Genomic DNA, 22,830 nt, shown 5'->3' with positions numbered 1-22,830 from the left:
GGTTAACTGATTCAAATCTAAGCTACATATCAATATTATTATATATTTTTTAAATTTCTCCAAATGTAGCTGCACAATATTGACCTTCAGACTGTCCACCTCTTTAAACAAGATTATTTGAAGCTAAGTGACTTGTTGAAGAACAAAAGGGGGCATTATTTGGTATAATCTAACTTCATGAAGTCAAATAAAACTCTAAAAACCTACAGTTCACTTTCAATCAGATTCAGCCACACTTAATATGACAATAAAAAATATGACAATTCTCCACTTCAGGCATGAGATGTGCATCTCACGGAGCTGAGGAATTTTGAATGTTTGTTTATTTATTCAGACAATTTTAGTTATCTTATTGAAGTTATAACAAAATTAAAGAAAAGCGTAGCAGAAAACACATTTAACTTCAGGCTTATTAAGGGACCCCCTCCCCTCTTGGGCCCTAGGTAGTCAGTCCCACTTTCCCCCCACTACGACGCCCCTGCCCCTCTGAACATTTTTCTTCATTCAAAGACATTTTAGTGAGAAAGAGAGACTGACTTTATATTATTTAAATGACTCAGATTAATCTATAAATTACATGTTTTCAGTTTTATTGGGTCAATTGTTAGATATGATCCAGGATGTGTTCATGTAGTCCTGATCTGAGCCACCAGGTGGCAGACATAAACCACTTTCAGAGCCTGTTTTTCACAGACCGAAATAATCCACATTTATTTTCTCTGAATGAATTTAAGAGCATAAACAACAAAGTTCACACTAAGAATAATTTTTGGATTAATTTGATCTTTTGGTTCAAAATGAGTTTCATCAGGTGATCGACTTTATCCTGATAGTTTATTGATTCTTTAAATTTCACCTCACAGGTAAAAACTCTGCTGAGGACAAGAGTTCAAAATTAGAAAACATCAAACTTTGCAATAATTTACTTCATGCTTTGTGCTGTAAATATGTTAAATTAAATTCCTCATGTCTGATAAAATATATATAACTGAAGGGTTTAAAGGGAAACAGCTGCTGACACTGAAACTCTAAAACTCTCTCTCCTCACTGAGACATTGAAGGTTAAAGTCGACCTGGGAGGACGAAACACACGCTGCTACTGCATCTGTGTGATGCTTAACACTTCAACAGCAGAGCAAGGGGGCGTGAGTGTGTGCAAGTGTGTGTGAGAGTGTGTGTGTGTTTGTGTGTGAGTGCCAGCAGGCCTGCCAGCGAATCCAGAGTAGGCACGTACAATGTACAAAGGTCACATGTTTCTGCTGCACAGTCTGCAGAGAGTGCAGGCGGCCTGTGGTTCTACCTGAGATTATCTGTGTGTGATAGAGATGTGGGAACACACACACACACCCACACCCCCCCAAACAGACACACACACACACACACTCACACACAAACACAGCAGGTTTGGAACAGAACTTTTATTGATGCAGAGAAACTGAAGCTGATCTTTGTGCGAGCGTGAACTCGTAGTGTAATAACAAGTGTTATTAATGAAACGTAACCAGCGTATCGAACATTCAAACACACACATGATGAAACCGAGCGAACAACAAAGAGAACGTAAAAAAAAACACGTTGCAAAAATCAAACGACGCCCTCCTCGGGGTCGATGAGCGCGCCCCGGCTGGAGAACACGTCGGCTAACATGTGTTTGGGGATCTCGGAGCCGCGGACTCGCAGGGCGTAGCACGCGTCCTCCACCTTCCCCAGACTCTGACGGAGCGTGTGCAGCTTCTTGGACACCTCGTAAGGACCCGTGTTCCCGATGTAGGAGAACCCGTCGTGGATCTGACGCAGGAACTGGCTCAGCTGGAAGGGCGTGTCGATGTCTCCGTTGCCCACGCTGCTGATGCACATCCGCATCAGCTCCCCGGTCAGGTCGGCCACGCCCAGCAGGTAGTCTGAGGGAGTCACCTGGAAGGTGAGGACCTGAGCGCCTGTAGGCGGAGCTTCAGCTGAGCCCTGAGAGGAAAACATGATGAAGGGAAGAGGAGGAGTTAGAGATAAAGTTCATCTCACAGCAAATTTAACCTTGGGGACAGGAAGTACCTTCTCTGGTCTCATGAACACCAGCCGGGCGTTGATCTCCTCCAGGCTGATGAGGCTGCGCTGACGGATGTAATGCAGGAACGAGACGGCCTCCACGTACTCCTGGATCCCTGATTCAGGAGACAGACGGGGAAACAGATCAACACAAGAGGCTGGAGAGTTCCTCAAAACGTTCCACCGCTCCAACTTCATCATCATCAACATCATCATCATCAACCGTATAAATAAATCGGGCTGAGGTAGTTCATCATAATCATAATCATTGACTTCAGGAGAACAAAGGGCAGAGACCACCTCCCCCTCCACATCCACGGAGAAGCTGTGGATAGTGTGGAGAGTCTCAAGTTCCTTGGAATCAGTATTCCCAGCCAGATGTCTTGGACCACCAACACCTCAAACCTGGTCAAAAAAACTCAGCAAAGACTCTTCTTCCTCAGGAAGCTGAGAAAGGCCCAACTCCCCCAGGAACTGATGCTGAATTTCTACTGAAGCACCATAGAAAGCATCCTCACAAACTGCACCAGAGCTGTACAGCTGCTGAGAGGAAGGCCCTGCATAGAGTGGTGAAGGCAGCCCAGTGCATCATCGGGCTGGAGCTTCCCCACCTCGACACGCTCTATGCCAGCAGACTGAAGGAAGAAGGCCCGACACGTCGCCTCGGACAACACACACCCCGGCAACTCCCTCTTTGAACCGCTACCATCTGGGAAGCGGTTCAGAACATTAAGGTCCGGCACAAATAGGCTGAGGTACGGCTTCTATCCTAGAGCTGTGGCCTCCATCACACCTCTCCCCCCAACACACACACAGCCCACACACTTCAGACTTTGAAACACCCCCACACATAAAGACAGACTCAAACCGCTCATCCGACCTCATCCTCAGTATTGCACTATTGTACAATTTCCCTCTGCTTCACAATTTTCATATACTGAAAGTGTTGCACTGTTTGCACTGTTCTGGCAATTTTCTATTTAGATTTGCACATTTTTCGATAGATGCATATATATTTATATTTATGTCTTCTAATCTATTTTATTGTATTTGTATTTAAACAGAGAGAAGTCAGAAGAAATGTCATTGTACTTGTACAATGACAATAAAGCTGATTCTAATTCTTCTTGTGGACAAAAACTCAAAATCAGCAAATTAAAGAGGTTTCACTTTGACCTCTTGGTGCTTCAGTTTAACCCTCTTTAGCAGGAGGAACTTAAAATCTCCCGAGGTGGAGACTGAACTCGTCTGCTCTCTCTCTTTGTGGTTCTAGTAAACAGCTCTGATTTGAACACAGAGAATAAGAATAGTAACAGTGTGTATAAACAGTCCATGGTATCTGCACAGAGCAGATTACAGCTGCAGATAAAGATTCAAATAAAACCTGTTTCCTCTCTCTCTCTCTCTGTCTGCTCATTGAACAACAGCAGCCATGTTTCAGCGCTGGGCTGAGATGACCCCTCATTTGTTTTCTGGCCCTGAGCAAACAACAATCAAATAATCACAGGACGGAAGACTTTGTGTCTGAAGTTTGCTTTCAGAGCGGCACTCGGACTTCAAAGAGGCTCGTATCTCTGCGGAGCGAGCACGGAGCAGAGAGCGGGGGAGGAGGGAGCATCTCTGCAGCGCTCTGAGTTTACTTTCACTTCTTTTATTTAGTGTTTTTAAACCAAACCTGACAGACAGGAGAAATGTTCTGCTACCTGTCTGCTTCTCACTCTGAGGAACCGAGTCCTACATGAACACGTTCTCCTACAAAGTAAAAGCAGTCAGGAGAGATACTTGTAGTTTTAAATCACACTGTGTGGATACTTGTGTGTTTTCATACAGACCGCTTTTAAACTGACTCTATTTTGTGTTTGCAGCATCTCTGTGTTGTTTTAAGCCGTGCTGAGCTCACAGCACTGCGCCCTTTGTAAGCAGAGGGAAGTACAGCGTGCTGTGAGCATGGACTGTATAAATAACTGATGAAGTAACCAGGACGTCACACATCTGTTTGTTGACACTCTTTTTGAAGCCTCCAGTTTGGCTTTTTCTGCTGTTGCAGTGTTTTCAGGTGACGGAAGTGACCATATTAGGATTATAGCACAAACACTGATAGCTGCTCATGAGCGACAGGCAGACAGACAGACAGACAGACAGACAGACAGACAGGCAGGCAGGCAGGCAGGCAGGTAGGTAGGCAGGCAGATAGACAGACAGGCAGGCAGGCAGGCAGGCAGGCAGGCAGGCAGGCAGATAGACAGGCAGGCAGGTAGGCAGATAGACAGGCAGGCAGGCAGGCAGGCAGGCAGGCAGGCAGATAGACAGGCAGGCAGGCAGGCAGGTAGGTAGGCAGGCAGGCAGGCAGGCAGGCAGATAGACAGATAGACAGACAGGCAGGCAGGCAGGCAGATAGACAGGCAGATAGACAGACAGGCAGGCAGGCAGGCAGATAGACAGACAGGCAGGCAGGCAGGCAGACAGGCAGGCAGGCAGGCAGGCGGATAGACAGGCAGGCAGGCAGGCAGGCAGATAGACAGGCAGGCAGGCAGGCGGATAGACAGGCAGGCAGGCAGGCAGGCAGATAGACAGGCAGGCAGGCAGGCAGACAGACAGACAGACAGGCAGGTGGACGGACGGACGGACGGACGGACGGACGGACGGACGGACGGACGGACGGACGGACGGACGGACGGACGGACGGACGGACGGGCGGGTGGGCGGGCAGGCAGGCAGGCAGGCAGGCAGGCAGGCAGACAGACAGACAGACAGGCAGGCAGGCAGACAGGCAGGCAGGCAGGCAGGGCAGATTATTAGTCTGATATTACGGCCCAGACGTTAAAGTTCAGGGACTGAATGAGCTGAGGGGATGCCTAACAGACAGCCAGCAGCTCCCACCTGTCAGTTAAAGAGACAACACTCACAGGAGCTTTAAGCTGATATATTCTAAATTGATTAAATATTGCGTATATGTTCTTTAAATGTGTGTTTATGGTGCTTCAGTTGTCTCATCCTTGTTTTGTTATTTGTTTGTTTATTGTTCTGCAGATAAATATTCTGACTGTAAATAAACTAGATCCTGATTCTGGAGAGTGATAGGTTGCCTTAAAAACACCAGAACAGTCTGAATACTGACCGCGGCTGCACAGCTGTGAGGTTGTGTAAGAGAGAGTGTAACAGCAGTACTCAGGGCCGGACAGGATATGACATGAAAAGGTTACACAGGCTTTGAGGCAGCAGCAGGCGGAGTTCAGTTCCTGAGTCTACTGCCAGGAGCAGCTCGTGTTTACTCTGAAGCAGAACCTACCTTCACTCACTCAGACCCAGAGCAGAAACACTGAGCATCCAAACAATGACTCGCTGGAAAACTCAAGATGCTAATTCCAGTGAGGGTGAAAGAGTGTGTGTGCACAGCCTGGGTAGTTAAACAAATATGCACGAGTATCTTCAGATGGTTTACAGGTTAGAAGCGTAATGTTTGACCACAGAGCGGGTCACTGAGCTGCAGGTGAACCCTGGGAAAAAGCTTCAGAGTACATTGTGTTTGTGGTGTCTCAAAGCAGCTAGCTGGGTCAAGCCAAAGAGCTTTTCAAAGAGCTGCCCTGTTATCAAACGCAATTACGCTCAGATTCAGCCATCAGTATCTTTGATGGAGCTTTCATAAAAAGAGCCATTACGCATGCCCGGAGACGTCCAGCCGGGTTTATCTGCAGAGCCGGTGCAGCGGTCCCAGTCTCAATCTAATAAAGTTGATAAAAATGAAAAAAAATGAAGCGTCTAATTGTTGGGAACTGCCGATGGTCACGTCGCGGAGGATGCAGCGGTGATTCCTGAGTGACCACAATCTAAAAATGACTTCCCCAGCTGCCAGATAACAGCTCAGCCTCACTCCCAGTAATGTTTTCCTCCAAACTCTGCAGACATTTTGGCTACGCTTACAAACACTGATAGAGATGCTGGAGGGGAAAACATGTTTATCAGAGGGTGTGTCTATCAGATCACGGCCTGCATCAAGGTCACGCTCTCACACCAACAGGGACTTTACAAAACATCTGAGGCACAAATAACAACATGAACCTACAGTGACTTCCACTACAGACTCATGTCTGTGTTTAATGCAGTGACTTCCACTACAGAGTCATGTCTGTTTTTAATGCAGTGACTTCTACTACAGAGTCATGTCTGCTTTTAATGCAGTGACTTCTACTACAGTCATGTCTGTTTTTAATGCAGTGACTTCTACTACAGAGTCATGTCTGTTTTTAATGCAGTGACTTCCACTACAGAGTCATGTCTGTGTTTAATGCAGTGACTTCTACTACAGAGTCATGTCTGTTTTTAATGCAGTGACTTCTACTACAGTCATGTCTGTTTTTAATGCAGTGACTTCCACTACAGAGTCATGTCTGTTTTTAATGCAGTGACTTCTACTACAGAGTCATGTCTGTTTTAATGCAGTGACTTCCACTACAGAGTCATGTCGTTTTTTAATGCAGTGACTTCTACTACAGAGTCATGTCTGTTTTTAATGCAGTGACTTCCACTACAGAGTCATGTCTGTTTTTAATGCAGTGACTTCTACTACAGAGTCATATCTGTGTTTAATGCAGTGACTTCCACTATAGAGTCATGTCTGTTTTTAATGCAGTGGCTTCCACTCCAGAGTCATGTCTGTTTTAATGCAGTGGCTTCCACTACAGAGCCATGTCTGTTTTTAATGCAGTGACTTCCACTATAGAGTCATGTCTGTTTTTAATGCAGTGACTTCAAGAGCCATGTCGGTTTTTAATGCAGTGACTTCCACTACAGAGTCATGTCTGTTTTTAATTGTGACTCCCAGAGTCCTGTCTGTTTTTAATGCAGTGACTTCCATTACAGAGTCATGTCTGTTTTTAATGCAGTGACTTCCACTACAGAGTCATGTCTGTTTTTAATGCAGTGACTTCCACTACAGAGTCATGTCTGTTTTTAATGCAGTGACTTCCACTACAGACTCATGTCTGTGTTTAATGCAGTGACTTCCACTACAGAGTCATGTCTGTTTTTAATACAGTGACTTCCACTACAGAGTCATGTCTGTTTGTATTGCAGTGGTTTCCACTATAGAGTCATGTCTGTTTTTAATGCAGTGGCTTCCACTACAGAGTCATGTCTGTTTTTAATACAGTGACTTCCACTACAGAGTCATGTCTGTTTGTATTGCAGTGGTTTCCACTACAGAGTCATGTCTGTTTTCAATGCAGTGACTCCCAGAGTCATGTCTGTTTTTAATGCAGTGACTTCCACTACAGAGTCATGTCTGTTTTTAATGCAGTGACTTCCACTACAGAGCCATGTCTGTTTTTAATGCAGTGACTTCCACTACAGAGCCATGTCTGTTTTTAATGCAGTGACTTCCACTACAGAGTCATGTCTGTTTTTAATGCAGTGACTTCCACTACAGTCATGTCTGTTTTTAATGCAGTGACTTCCACTACAGAGTCATGTCTGTTTTTAATGCAGTGACTTCCACTACAGAGCCATGTCTGTTTTTAATGCAGTGACTTCCACTATAGAGTCATGTCTGTTTTTAATGCAGTGACTTCCACTACAGAGCCATGTCTGTTTTTAATGCAGTGACTTCCACTACAGAGCCATGTCTGTTTTTAATGCAGTGACTTCCACTACAGAGCCATGTCTGTTTTTAATGCAGTGACTCCCAGAGTCATGTCTGTTTTTAATGCAGTGACTTCAAGAGCCATGTCGGTTTTTAATGCAGTGACTTCCACTACAGAGTCATGTCTGTTTTTAATGGTGACTCCCAGAGTCCTGTCTGTTTTTAATGCAGTGACTTCCATTACAGAGTCATGTCTGTTTTTAATGCAGTGACTTCCACTACAGAGTCATGTCTGTTTTTAATACAGTGACTTCCACTACAGAGTCATGTCTGTGTTTAATGCAGTGACTTCCACGACAGAGTCATGTCTGTTTTTAATACAGTGACTTCCACTACAGAGTCATGTCTGTTTTTATTGCAGTGGCTTCCACTACAGAGTCATGTCTGTTTTTAATGCAGTGGCTTCCACTAGAGTCATGTCTGTTTTTAATGCAGTGACTCCCAGAGTCATGTCTGTTTTTAATGCAGTGACTTCCACTACAGAGTCATGTCTGTTTTTAATGCAGTGACTTCCACTAGAGTCATGTCTGTTTTTAATGCAGTGACTCCCAGAGTCATGTCTGTTTTTAATGCAGTGACTTCCACTACAGAGTCATGTCTGTTTTTAATGCAGTGACTTCCACTACAGAGCCATGTCTGTTTTAATGCACAGACTTTCACTATAGAGTCATGTCTGTTTTTAATGCAGTGACTTCCACTACAGAGTCATGTCTGTTTTTAATGCAGTGACTTCCACTACAGACTCATGTCTGTTTTTAATGCAGTGACTTCCACTACAGAGTCATGTCTGTTTTTAATGCAGTGACTTCCACTACAGAGCCATGTCTGTTTTTAATGCAGTGACTTCCACTACAGAGTCATGTCTGTTTTTAATGCAGTGACTTCCACTACAGAGTCATGTCTGTTTCTAATGCAGTGAAAACTTTCAGTGAATATAATGTTTGAGTCTCATCTCTGAAACTGGAGTCTTAGAGAAACTGACCTGGTGTGAACGCTCTGTGAAACTGATGGATGTCCTCTCCTCGCAGCTCTTCAGCTATATTTCCAATTTTCTGTCGAACTCCATCCAGCTTGACTTCGGCGTCATTCAGAATCTCCTCTGGATCTGGAACACTTTTTAATGCAGAGACACAGGCGAGGTTAACATCAGTGAAAGCAAGCTTCATGAGAACACAACAAGCTGTCTCCTGAAGTTAACACCTTGTCACTCTGTGTAGGAGGAAGATGGTCCTCTTGCTCTCGATCGTGACGTCTCGACTGATCTTAACAAGACGCTCATATTTGTCGTGTTTGGTGTCCAACTCCTGCTGGAAAACTTCAAACAGAAAGAGGAGAGTGTGTGAAGAAGTCTCAATACAAAAATGAAATATTAGGATATGGATATGCTGGATGTGGTTACCTTTAAACGCAGCGATGACAGGGGAGGAAGGGTTGGCGCTCACGTCACGACCCTGCACGGCATCAGCGTTTCTCCGAGGACCTTCACCTGAGAGACAGAAAACATCAGATGATGCAGGTTAAGAGGAAACCATAAACCTGATCCAGAACCACGGAGACTTCTCTGGACCTGAGCCTGTTTAAGATGGACTGAGGGGAAGTGGGAAAACTGTCCTGTGGTCTCATGGATCAAAATCTGACATTCTTTCTGGAAATCATGGATGCTGTGTCCATGAAGAGGAGAGGGACCATCCGGCTTGTTATCAGCTCACAGTCCAAAGCCAGCGCCCCTGATGGAAAGGGGATCATAAGAGTCCATGGGTAGCTTCCACATCTGTGAAGTCTCCATTAATGCTGAACTACATATACAGGTTTAGGAGCAACATATGCTGCCATCCAGACCATGATGTCTTCAGGAAGACCTTACATATTTCAGCAAAACCACATTCTGCACGTGTTTAAACAGCATGGCTCTGTAGTAGAAGAGTCCAGGTCCTGAAATGGTCTACCTGCAGCCCTGACTCGTCCCCCATTGAAAACATTTGGAGCATCATGAAACTAAAAATACAACAAAGGAGACCCTGAAATGTTGGGCAGCTGAAATCCTCTATCAGGCAAGAATGGGACAACATGTCACTGTAAAGTCCAGAACCTGGTCTCCTGGGTTCACAAAGAGGAGTTCTCTTCGTGCTGTTAATAAGGAACATGTAAATATTGACTTTAACGACGTTGTTCTTTGTGCTTTGAAAGCTGGACTTACCTTCACGCTTACTCATGTCTTCGGAGGTTTAGTTATTGCCTTTTAATGAATATATTTTCAGGTTTTCAGCCACGTTTGGGGTTTTATTTTGGTTGTTTCCTCCGCTGGAGTCCGAGCTGCTGCAGAAACACACCGAGGATGAGGACTTTACGTCTCTGAGGGAAAACTGAGGGAACTACAAAAAATCAGCTTAGATTAATCTTTAAATGTATCTTCTCTAATATCTGTTTAACCACCTGGATAAAGTCTAAATATCCCACACAGAGAAATAATTCGTGTTTACTTGTTTTATTAATCAGGCACTCGGGCTGGGGTCCTGCTTCAAAGGGGGCTTTCGCGCAGCTTGCACGCGTCGCAGTGAACGAGGCGCAATGCATCATGGGAGATGTAGTAACAGCAGAATGAAGCTTTTTAGAGTTTAAATTCACAACTTTGCTCAGTTAAAATCATTAACACCAAACAAATTAAAACATATCACACTTACTGTTGTGACAATGAAGAGCTATATCTAGCATAGTATATTATAAGGGACTGCAGATGTAAATTAGCTTTAAGCTAACTCTGGTACAATGCATCAAATGGTGACATTTATGTTAAATATTGTACATGGTCACTTTACAAATAAATAAATAAATAAAAATAAAATAATAGTATGGAACCATGATGTTTCGTGAATATGTTTTCATATGTATTATTTAACAACAGTAGGCCTATATAGATATTTAAAGAGTTGGGACCAACAACAAAACACTGAACAAGTTGTTAAATGCTTAAAAAATCATGGATGCTGCGTCCTCTATTCTAATGAGATAAGGCATGGGTTCCCAAACTTTTCAGCCCACAACCCCCAATATATTGGTGCCAAAGTCTTGCGACCCCCACTGTCCCTCAAAGTGATTTAATATGGCTTTATTTAGCTGGTCTGCAGAAAATTAGCCTACCAATATGAGTATGTGTCTGTGTTTCCTGTACTCCTACTGATGCTTTTGATCATTAACTGTTCACTAACCCTAAACTTAGGAGTAATCAGGCAAAAAGAAAGGCAGAAAACTCATTACATTTTCTATTTTCAAGGTTTTATTTCAAATTTAGCTACTATTTCTGTTGATATTATTTTACTAGAAAAGGTAAAATTTACTATTTTTAGATAACTTTTGTCATTCAACTTATTTTTTTGCATTTCTTCAGTATGTCTTTGTTCACCACAAGTTAACAAATTAAATATAAGTAATACAAAGCCAACAAAAAGAAGAAAACATTTATAAATACAAAAAAAATACAAAAATAAAAATAAACACATAATAGTATTTAACAGTAGAAACAAAAAGGAAGATAAATATAAGAAAACAAGGTAATAAACAAAAATTAATAATAAATATTTCTAGATAACTTAAAAAAAATACATTCTGGAAGACATCTCACAACCCCCCATTTATGTGTCGGGACCCTTTAGTAACCCCTGAGATAAGGGACCGCCAGCCTTTTATATTTCAGCAAGATGATGGCAAACCACATTCTGCATGTATGAAATCCTCTATCAAGCATGAATGGGACAACATTTCCCTTTAAAGTCCAGAAACTGATCTCCTGAGTTCACCTACATTTCCAGAGAGTTGTTAAAGAAGAGCTGATGAACAGGAAACATGTCTCTGTACCAACTGTTTGAAACATGCTGCTGTTATCAAATTACAAATCTGCATATCATTTTTATAAGACAATAAAACTTTCAGTTTCAACATTTGATCTGTTGTCTTTGCACTTTTTTGAAATAAAGGGAATAGATGATTTAGTCAAAACTGTGTTTATGAACATACATGAGTATTTTGGAATTAATGCATTCAGTTTCATGTATGTGTGTCTGCTGTAGATGCTGTATCAACATATAAAGGTTATAAATGTCTGTAATAAGGAGTTTTTCTGCGCCTTTGCAGCCTGAAACACTTTCTGTTTCCACTAAAGTCCCTCATAAAGCAACCAGTGATCTCCAGACTGCTGGTGTAGATTAGCCTGAGTCATTTGTTGCTATTAAAGTATGTTTCATTTCAGACCTTTGTTGATCAGATTACTGCTGCTCCCCTGTAACCCCTCCTCCAGGGACTCCTGCAGACTGTGTACGTGCCACACGCCTGGTGCCAACTTCAGCTCGCGCTTTGCATCTGCACAGCTCTCCCTGTCACTCCAACAGCCGGTTCACGCATTAACGTGATGACTGCATGAACTCATTTAAATTCACATTTAAAGACTGATGCATTAGAACAAAGTCGCTAAAACCCTGTAAAATTAATCCTAATATTTAAATATGATGTATGATTAAGTCCCCTGAAAGTTTGGTACAGATCTTCATAAACCAACATATAAACTCATCCTAGCAACAGGAACCTTTTTATTGAAAATATTCTTTGTTGTGTGGAAGGAATTTCACACATGCAGGCCAGGAATGAAGGCAAAACACGCTGACGTTGACGCTGACTGATGATGCCTTCAGGGGCTCCTTTCAAGCTCGTACATTCCCAGCTTCCAAGCCGCTGTGTTGTCCTATACACATACTGTATTCTGGAGTATTTAAAGCATAAAATGTGTTCTTACAATGATTTCAACACTGTTGTGTAATGTTACAAACTAAACTTCAGTGAAAGTTTATTTACTTACTACAGCACTTTCAAACTGTGATAAAATCAAACTGACATGTTCCCAATATTTAAAACAGTTTCACCTGAGACATGTTTTCTGCAAGTGCACAATTTTAATGATTAAAAAAAGTGCTGCTTTTGTTTGCCGTTGTGTTACTTAATAATAATGACCTCTACCTCTTTATAAGCCTTGAATAAAATGCCAAATAAATGACTTTTTGTAACATGTATTTTTTTTAAATCGGTTCTTCCATTTTTAAAATACAAAGAAATATTTATATGATGTGCTTAAATAAATAAAAACACAATTTCCAATCGGGAAAATATTTTATTTTAATTTCTAAATTAGATTAAGGTTGTGAATTAAAAAAGTAAACAAAAACTCAGAAGGTTAAAAAGCGTGAGCTAATTATAATTTTAAAAAATGAAATTAACATAAACAGTTCTGACAGGCAAAACTTTCACTCAAAGGTTTTAGTTATAAAAAAATATTATTATATTATAATTAATGTTTTTAAATGTTTTTAGATATTTGTTTCTATTTTTACTTGTTTCTATGTTTTCTATGATTTTGTACAAAATGACAAAATACGGTGGCCTTGAAGGCCGATAGTAATAAATATTTCAAAAGCGTAAAATATATTTCACAGAACACAAATACATTTCACAAAACACATGTCCCTTGTTGAAGTATTGCGCAATCAACTCAAGCTCCTCTTGTGAACACTTGAAATTTCACGCTGGCTCTGCTATTGCTGTATCCAGTGTAAACAGGAAATGATAAATGACTAATGCCGGACAAACTTGGGAATAACCAATCACAAACAAGTACCATGGTCCAACCCTTTCCAGTTTAGTGAAATGTATTTTGTGATCTGTGAAATGTTTTTGTTTTCTGAAATGTATTTGTGTTCCGTGAAATTTATTTTTTGTAATGTAGAATTTATTTTTGTTATGTGGAATTAATTTTGTTCTGTGAAATGTATTTGTGTTCTGTGAAATTTATTTTTGTTATGTGAAATTTATTTTTGTTCTGTGAAATTTATTTTTTGTCATGTGAAAATTATTTTTGTTATGTGGAAGTTATTTTTTGTTATGTGGAATTTTTTTTTGGTCTGTGAATTTTTTTGTGTTTTGTGAAATTTATTTTTGTTCTGTGGAATTTATTTTGTTATGTGAAATTTATTTTTTGTTCTGTGAAATTTATTTTTGTTATGTGAAATTTATTTTTTGTTATGTGAAATTTATTTTTTGTTCTGTGAAATTTATTTTTGTTATGTGAAATTTATTTTGTTATGTGAAATTTATTTTTTGTTATGTGAAATTTATTTTTTGTTATGTGGAAGTCATTTTTGATATGTGGAAGTTATTTTTGTTCTGTGAATTTTTTTGTGTTTTCTGAAATTGATTTTTGTTATGTGGAATTTATTTTTGTTTTGTGACATGTATTTTTGTTTTGTGAAATATATTTTTGTTGTGTGGAATTTATTTGTGTTCTGTGAAATGTATTTGTGTTTTGTGAAATTTATTTGTGTTTGTGAAATTTATTTTTGTTCTGTGAAATTTATATTTTTTTCTGTGGAATTTTTTTTTTCTGTGGAATTTTTTTTTTCTGTGAAATGTATTTTTGTTTGGTGAAATGTATTTGTGTTTGGGAAATATATTTTGTGTTTTTTAAATATGTATTACGAATGGCCTTCAGGGCCACCATAACAAACCGATAGTTTAAACTTTTCATGAATGATAATAGTTAAATGTCGGTTTTATATATTTATTCATCCCTCTGTTTTTTAAATTATTTTCAAACATGTAAAGTGAGTTTTAATATTTCAGTTTTCAGGGTCAGGAACAAACTCCCTGTTTAATGACATGGATAAACTACTTCCACGTGCTGTATGAAGCCCATCTGTCCGACAGCCCCTGAAGGCCACAAGAGAAGTGGGCGGTGCTTCTGCGGTGACGTCAGAGCAGGCAGGACCACAGACAGGCTGAGCACATAGTGAACGGCGCCATGCATTACCGTCGTACCGACAGCTAACCAGCAGAAATGCCTCCCGAAGACCTCGACCCAGCGCGGACTGCTCGGACCCGGGTTTCTCTCGTCGCGTGGGGTCTCTGACTCAAGATGTGATGAAGGAGAAGGAGAGGAAACATGGCGGAGTTCTGAGTTTTCCGTCTCGCGCGGTGTAGCGTGGCAGATCGTTTCCAAAGTTAGCAGGGCGCGTGTGAAGGATCGGACTTAAAGGGGCAGCGCACCTCAAACATGGACCGGCACAGAGACCCGGACGGGCAGAGAGACCTGGACCAGCAGAGTGACCTGGAGCGGGAGAGAGAGCCGGACAGAGACTGGCAGAAAGAGGCGGACACGGACAGGCAGAGAGTCCTGGACACGGACAGGCAGAGAGACCTGGACAGGGACCGGCAGAGAGACCTGGACAGGGACCGGCAGTACTGTGAACTCTGTGGGAACATGGAGAACCTGCTGAAGTGCGGGAGGTGCCGGAGCTCCTTCTACTGCAGTAAGGAGCACCAGAAGCAGCACTGGAAGAAGCACAAGCTCATCTGTAAGGAGAAGGACAAGACCCCCAAACACAAGCCAGACCAGGCTGCCCTGTCCGGGGACGACCAGGCTCCAGACAGACCCCTAGACAATCCCAGCTCCGACCAGGCTCCAGAGAGACCCCGAGAGAAGACCAGCTCGGAGCCGGTGGCGGACAGCGAGGCTTCACTGGACCCAGAAGCCGGGGAGAAACCAGGAGAGGAGGGGTCCAACGACCCTGCCACCCCTAACGGGCAGACCGGGTCCTCTCCCCAGAAACTGGCCACGGAGTGCATCGTGCCCTGCATGAACAAACACGGGATCTGCGTGGTGGACAACTTCTTAGGGGCAGAGACCGGACTGGGGATCCTGGATAATGTCAAAGCCCTGCACAAGACCGGCAAGTTCACGGACGGACAGCTGGTGAGCCAGAAAAGCGACTCCACTAAAGACATCCGGGGGGACAAGATCACGTGGATCGAGGGGAGGGAGTCCGGCTGCGAGAAGATCCGCTTCCTAATGAGTCGCATGGACGACCTGATCAGACACTGTAACGGCAAACTGGGAAACTACACGATAAACGGAAGGACTAAAGTAAGTACCTGGTCTCTGAGGGGTTTTAAAGCTGATCAGGCAGAGAGACCTGCAGCTCAGGTTCACCTGCAAGACCACAGGTGGGTCAGAAACCAAGGTGGTTAAAGTTAGTCTGACAGAACTCAGGCTGGTCTGAGTTCAGTCAGTCATCAAGGTAAGACCGGTCTGTTTATGAAGAACCAGGGTCATAGCATCAAGTTTAAAAGACTAAATAATTAACGATACATACCGATGTTTACGAAACATACCGATGTTTGCGAAACATACCGATCTGTACGATACATACCGATGTCTACGATACATACCGATGTTTGCGATAAATACCGATCTGTACGATACATACCGATGTTTATGAAACATACCAATGTTTACGATACATACCGATGTCTACGATACATACAGATGTTTGCGATAAATACCGATCTGTACAATACATACCGATCTGTACGATACATACCGATCTGTACGATACATACCGATCTGTACGATACATACCGATGTCTACGATACATACCGATGTCTACGATACATACCGATCTGTACGATACATACCGATCTGTACGATACATACCGATGTTTACGATACATACCGATCTGTACGATACATACCGATCTGTACGATACATACCGATCTGTATGATACAGACCGATGTTTGCGATAAATACCGATCTTTACGATACGTACCGATGTTTGAGATAAATACCGATCTTACGATAAATACCGATCTTTACGATACATACCGATGTTTGAGATGAATACCGATCTTTACGATACATCCCGATGTTTGAGATAAATACCGATGTTTACGATAAATAGCAATGTTTACGATACATATCAATATTTACTGATACATGCCGATGTTTACCAATGTTTTTTTTTGTTATATTTTGGGCTTTTTTGCCTTTATTGGATAGGACAGCTGAAGAGAGACAGGAAATTGAATCTAAATAACTTAAATTTAAAATATATTAAGCAAATCAGTGAAGTATTTAATATTGATTACATTAGAATAAATAATAAGATAAAGGACTGAAGCAGGTAAATATTTGAAGGCACTGTAACTCTCAGTTTAAGATCATTAATTGCTTATTATGATAAATGGATAAATCAGAGACTTTCTTAAAATGTTAAAATTCTGAAAGTGTTATCAAAATTTTCAAAATTTCAAAGTTAAATAATCTCTCTTTTTTTATTTGTTTTTTGTTAACAGTTATATAGAAATAGATTTGTTCTTTACAAAATGACAAAAAGCATAAAATCCTCAAATTGAATAAACTAGAACCAGAAATGTCTCCTGAGAACTCAATAAAAGTCTTGGGTATTAATCGATATATCTCTAAATCAAAGTGCTTCATGAAACATTAAAACACGATGAAGGAGGAGGAATCAGAGAGAGGATGAAGTGAAAGCAGAAACAGAAGTTAAAGAATGATTAAGTTATTAAGATATGAACATTAAAGGTACAGTCAGTGTTTTAGATTTAAAGAGGCTGAGACGTGCAGCAGATCACGGCTACAGAAACGTCTGAGCGAGCACGAACCCGACGCTCTGCAGCTGACGGGAGACGTTCTGTAGTTTAGGAGGATCAGTTTAAGCGTCCTCTCACTTCTAAATCCAATAAACGCTCAGTAATGATGGCCGTTAGCGTCATGACACTGCAGGAATATGAAGGATGGGTGTGCCTTCAGGACTGAATGAATCACAGTGTGATAAACGAGAGGTTGAGATTGATCAGCGTTTGCACATTTACAGCCGCCTTCAAAGGAAAGCTGCAGATCTCAGAGTTTGATAAACACATTGGGAAACTTTATAACTAATCTTCAATAAAATGACGTTCATAGATTTAATATTTCATGCAAGATGGTTGGATTGACACTGAAGATAAGAATCTGAAGCTCCTTTGAAGACTGTGAGAAATCCACTTTTATAGACGTACTGAGTGTTAAAGTTAACTATTCCCACTCTGCTGTAGTGGAGGAACTTGTGTCTGAAGTTAAAGTCATGACAGTGCAGCTCCAACATGCTGCACACACCCTCTTTATCACGCTGCTGCAGCTAACTGCACAAAGAAAGACAACTCAGGCACCCTGCTGTTTCACCGTGCACGTTTCTGCTGTTTAACATGACCGTGCACGGTTCTGCTTTTGTCCTGCTGGATCTTGTGTTCCTCTGCAGCCTCTGCAGCTCACAGCGGCCTTTGCCCTGCTTTAGAGAGAGACGGCGGGCTGACCGAGTTTGTCTGCGTGGTTTGATGTCTGGTCTTCAGACTTGATGTGATTCAGAGTCTTTTTTTTTTTAAAGCCGTCCTCACACCTTGTCTCATGTCTTACTTTGAAACTCTCTCTACTGCTCTCTCTGCTGTGTGTGTAAATCAGCACACATCAGCCTGAGGTATTGTGTCCCGGCTCGGCTGTTGTGTTGCGTGTGACCTGCTGTGACTCGTCTTTTAACCAGATCTGGTCGACATGACCTTGTGACAGCGACTGACCCGGGAAGAGATGATCCTCCCCCCCCCTCTTCCTGCTCCTCCTCTTCGGGGGAAATGCCTGATAGATAAAAGTAACCCAGTCATAGGCTGAACAGAATCTATTTATCAGTGTCGTTGTGTAATGCTGGTCGTTCAGGAGTAATAACAGAGGGCGGAGGAAAGTTAAAGATCTTTATTTCAACATTAATATAAAGTTAAAGTTAAATGTTGCGTCCTTTTCTTTCTCTTAAAGCTCTTATTCTAAACACATAATAAAGCCGTTCATATAAGAGTCTCTAAATGCTCTTAACGACACGAGGAGGGGCTGAGAGCTCAGCGAGTTCATCATTCACGTCTAACTCGTCTTAAAGACTTGAGTCAGAGATCAGTGGTTCCCTCATGCTCCTCTATGGACAGGATTCCAGGAGGGGGCTGAGAGCTGAGCTGCAGCTGGTGATTTTGAGGTTCAGTTTGCATCGTTCACAAGTTTTCTGAAGGGAGCCTGATTTTCTGCAGAGGTCTCAGTTTCTTTAAATAAGACAAGATATGAAAACTCTTACACTTAATGAAGCTACCAATTTTTAAAACAAGTGTTTCTCAGATGTGTGTAGGGAAGCTCATGTGGTTAAGCATCAAACTAGTATTTTTATGGTATGCAAGTTTAATGCCACATATCTTGCACTGCACAGTAACTTCATTGTTTTTTTCGAAGTACTTCCAGACATTACTTTTTTTAACTGACATGTCGCAGGGGTCGCATACGGTTCTGTGTTTGCTGTGCTTTTGCTTTCGGTTGAATAACGTGTTCCTGTTTTTGCTGAAATCTGGCTCAGTGTGCTCTAAAGCTGAAGCCGTGGCCGGAGAATTCAAACATTTATATCCTGTTAATTAGTGGTGCAACGGATCATCGTTGATCCGTTGATCCGTACGGATGCCTGTCCACGGATCGGCACGGACGTAGTCCGCGGATCGGTTGATGAAAAAAGTTGCGCGTGTTCACGTGATGACCGCATGTTCAATCCACACTCACTCGTCAAGCGCAGCGGTAGTCATGGCAAGTGAAGGAGCAGAGGGACTTGAAAAAACCTCCTGCATCTTGTAAGTCACATGTATGGGAGCATTTTGGTTTCCCTGTGAATTACAGTGAATGCTGAATGTGATTGAGCCACGTTATGAAATTCAGTTGCGCACCCACTAGACCAGAGGCCGTCAATACGCGTCCCGCGGGCCGCATCCGGCCGCCTGTTCATGGCCCCCGAACTGTTATTCCTTCACTCTGTGTTTTGGTCGGGTCACCGTGTGTTTACTGGGACTTGTCTCCATGTTAGATACGCAGACAGGCTGTTACTGGGTCACTTAAGAGTCCACTGCTGCCAGTGCAATTTATTTTAATTTTTTTTTAAAGTTATATTTTTGGCCTTTTTGCCTTTATTTCATAGGACAGCTGAAGAGAGACAGGAAATGTGGGGAGTAGAGAGCGAGGGAGGACATGCAGGAAATGGTAGACCGGCCGGGAATCGAACCGGCAACCCCTGCGACGAGGACTGTAGCCTCTGTACGTGGGGCGCTTAGACCGCTAGACCACCAGCGCCCCAGCGAGTGCAATTTTTAACTTTCACTTTGGTTTATGGAGCGGTTCGAATGTTGGCACTTTGCCAGCTGTAGGACCCTAGAATGCACGAAAACAGTGTGTTCACAGTTTGCAGCTCAAAGAAAAGTGGACGGTGAAAATCAGCAAATGAAAGAAGAATGGAGTGAAACTTTTGAAGTTCTTCTGCTCCTTCACTTGCCATGCCATGAAATGCAGTGAATGAGGCAGGACTGGGCCCACAGATAGGGTGCTTTGCACAAGCTGTACATTTTGAGTTGAATCTTGTTTTTATTTAATGGGCAAAAGTTTACAAGGGTTTTACAAAATAAATGGAGGACAAAGTTATATTTGTCTTGTCTTCTTTTTTTTTTTTTTTTTTGCTGATCCGAAAAATGATCCGATCCGTGACTCAAAACCGTTATCCGATCCGAACCGTGAGTTTTTTGATCCGTTGCACCCCTACTGTTAATTATTTTCCTACCTAGTATATTCAGTTAGGCGAAAACAGAAAACACATGGTCACACATGTAACACTGTATGAGTTCAAGTTATGTTGCCAGGTGCGCGAGTAACAAAATGCTACTTGAATAATGGGGTCCATGGCGAGTACCCGAGTGCTCAAGTATTCGCACCCATCCCTAGTTGCAATATATATTTGTTCTTTTATATTTCTTTGTAAGCAAAGTGTTCCTTCTTCATTTTTAAGGTGTGTTGTAACTCAAATAAAACCACTGCACACTTTTTTTAAGCAACTTGCAAAAAAAACTAAAATCACTGCACAAAAATACCTTGTTGGAAAATTTCAGAACAAAGAAATGGATAGTGAACGATTCCCAAATGAAAAATATTAAAACAAATAAGGTAAATCTCTTTAAATTAGGGATGTAAATTTCAAGTAATTTCCGTGATCAATCTTTGGAAATGTTAACGATCAATTATCGTTGAATCATTAAAAAAATGTGAACGTTTTCCATGTAAAAAATAATGCCAAATGCCTTTTCCCCCCTAAATCAAATTTCCCTTCACGACACAGTGTATATCACTGACTGTATTAAACAGCTACGGATCATTTTGAGGTGTTCAAAATGTTAAACACGCTGAATATCAACGTGAGGAGCAGGCTTATAAATAACCTCCGTGGACGCATGGTCATAGAGTGAAGACTCAGACTACAACATGTGGATTTACTGCAACAGGACAACTGAACAGGATCAGATTTCAGACTCACAGTGTCCAGTTTTCTGTCTACTTGTTCTGATTGAGAAACATAAGCATTTAAATGCGGTAAGGTGTCGGCCATACCGCCTTAACTTCTCTTAATCCAGTTAAAAATTAGAGCTAAGTGTTTGAGGTGATGTTGATGTGTCCTATACAGGGAGGCAGACAGACACAGGTCTTATTTCCTGATGACCAGCTGTGTTTGGCTTCATTTACTGCACTTAATGCGGCTGTGAGAATGAGGTGTCTGAAGTGAGTCATGCCTTTCGACCTGACCTCATCGCCCCCCCATGACGAAGCCCTGCAGGAGAAAACTGCTCATAAAGACTGTTCATGTTGCAGAGAGGTATTAAAGGTGTTTTTCAGGCCTTACAAAGAGTGGGAATATAATCGTGATGTTTTGTTGGACTCAGTTTTAGAAGCATCAGTTTCTCTGTCAGTGAAAAGTTGAGTTTGTTGTAAAGCTGTTGAATTAAAAAGCCTTTCAGCCTGGGAAAATAACAACTCCTGCACACTCGGTTAACCCAGTTTGCCTTATATATTTTCCGCTTCCCCTTATCGTGTCCTCTTATCTCCGTGCGTGACATTTCAGGGATCTAGCAGAGTAAGAGCACACATTGGATTGCATCCCGGGGCCCTCGCCTGCTTCAGGTACTTGGTTTTCTGCTCTGGCACGAAGCTGCGCCTGCCTCACGCGGTTATTTTTAGTTCTGCCCTCCTGTCCGGTTGTGTTTTTTTTTCCCCGGCTGGTTCTTAGGAGACATGAAGTGTTTTTCAGAAATGTTGTGGTGTTGTGCGCTGCAGCAGATCCACGCAGCTGGCCTCTGAGTCAAACTCTGCTGAGGACTTGACTTCCTCACCTACTGCCCTAGTTGCCTTGGCAAACACACGCCTGGACTGTGACCAGCGAGAATCAGCATGACTTGCACAAATGAAAGGCCGCCAGTATCAATGGCTCAAAGGGATACAACACAATGTAAGCACAATTCACATTGGCAAAGATAGAGGAAAAAGATTTTGCCCAAATAGTTATTTAATGTCATTGTTCCCATTTCCTCTTTTCACTTGATAACATTGTGGGAAGTCGCAGACAGCAGGACGTGTTTGTTTCTCTGCAGCTCCGCCGAGAGATGAATGCTGGCTGAGGCCAAAAGAGCCTCTGGAAACACGAACCGCAGATCCTCACAGCTTTTAATATTTGGGTCTTTAATTAGGTGATAATTAGGGATGCACCGAAATGAAAAATCTTGGCTGAAACCGAAAAACCGAAAATGAGGAAACCAAGGCAGAAAACCGAAAACCGAAAGAAATTATTATGCCAATTATAAGTACCATTGCATTTATGGCTATGACTGTCTACTAGGGATGTCAACAATTAATGGACTATCAATTAATTGATTGTTAAGAACTTATTTGAACACATTTTGTTGTTTCCATTCTATACCACATGGAACAAACATCATGTGGTCTCATATTTAGTTCAGCTATCAGGGAGGTGTTTTAAGTTTAAAGCATGTTTCGATGTGAATCAGCTGAAGGTGTAGCGCACAGCGGACACGCTCAGCTGGCGGCTGCGGCTGAGTGACAGGTCTCCACGTGCGCTTCTTTCTCCGCCTGTGTACTGATTATGACCCCCTTGCGCTCCCGGCTGCATCCCTACTGTGTACTAACCATAGACTGCATAAAATATGGACGTAGTATCCGTGACGTCACCCATCTGTTCATCAGCGCTGTTTTGAGGCCAATCGGCGGCGGTGGCAGCCATATTGCTGCTGTCAAGCGATTGTGACGTAAAGAGGCGGGCTTTGAGCCTCCTAGCCAACAGCTAGTGTTCCCGCCTGTCAATCAAGTCAGCTGTGCCTCTCATTGAAAGACTCTTAGTCTCAAAATCTTTGAAATTGCCGCATTAGAA

At 42.2% G+C, this 22,830-nt stretch overlaps 2 protein-coding genes across 3 annotated transcripts in view; one reads left to right on the top strand and one right to left on the bottom strand.

The window, feature by feature from the left end:
- Positions 1-1,400: 1,400 nt before the first annotated feature.
- tsnax (translin-associated factor X) lies at positions 1,401-12,039 on the bottom strand. 2 transcript variants are annotated; one of them, XM_034682409.1, is made up of 7 exons: positions 11,927-12,039; positions 9,879-10,044; positions 9,081-9,167; positions 8,882-8,996; positions 8,664-8,794; positions 2,050-2,159; positions 1,401-1,962 (listed from the first exon to the last, which is right to left on the bottom strand). In XM_034682409.1, exons 2-7 carry the CDS (start codon positions 9,892-9,894, stop codon positions 1,585-1,587), a joined length of 837 nt encoding a protein of 278 aa, XP_034538300.1. In that variant the 5' UTR covers positions 9,895-10,044; positions 11,927-12,039; the 3' UTR covers positions 1,401-1,584. The 2 variants fall into 2 exon arrangements, with proteins under 2 accessions (XP_034538300.1, XP_034538299.1); XM_034682408.1 differs by lacking the exon at positions 11,927-12,039 and adding an exon at positions 10,162-10,274.
- Positions 12,040-14,449: 2,410 nt separating this feature from the next.
- egln1a (egl-9 family hypoxia-inducible factor 1a) overlaps positions 14,450-22,830 on the top strand; it is a 33,093-nt gene continuing 24,712 nt past the window's right edge. The window contains exon 1 of the mRNA XM_034681933.1: positions 14,450-15,641. Within this exon, the coding sequence (XP_034537824.1) occupies positions 14,772-15,641 (870 nt within the window). The 5' untranslated portion in view covers positions 14,450-14,771. The remainder of the gene's footprint in view (positions 15,642-22,830) is intronic.

The sequence above is a fragment of the Notolabrus celidotus genome, chromosome 4 (assembly GCF_009762535.1).
Source record: "Notolabrus celidotus isolate fNotCel1 chromosome 4, fNotCel1.pri, whole genome shotgun sequence".
NCBI lineage: Eukaryota > Metazoa > Chordata > Actinopteri > Labriformes > Labridae > Notolabrus > Notolabrus celidotus.
Note: the sequence above shows the minus strand (reverse complement) of the source record. Positions and strands in the feature narration are given on the sequence as shown.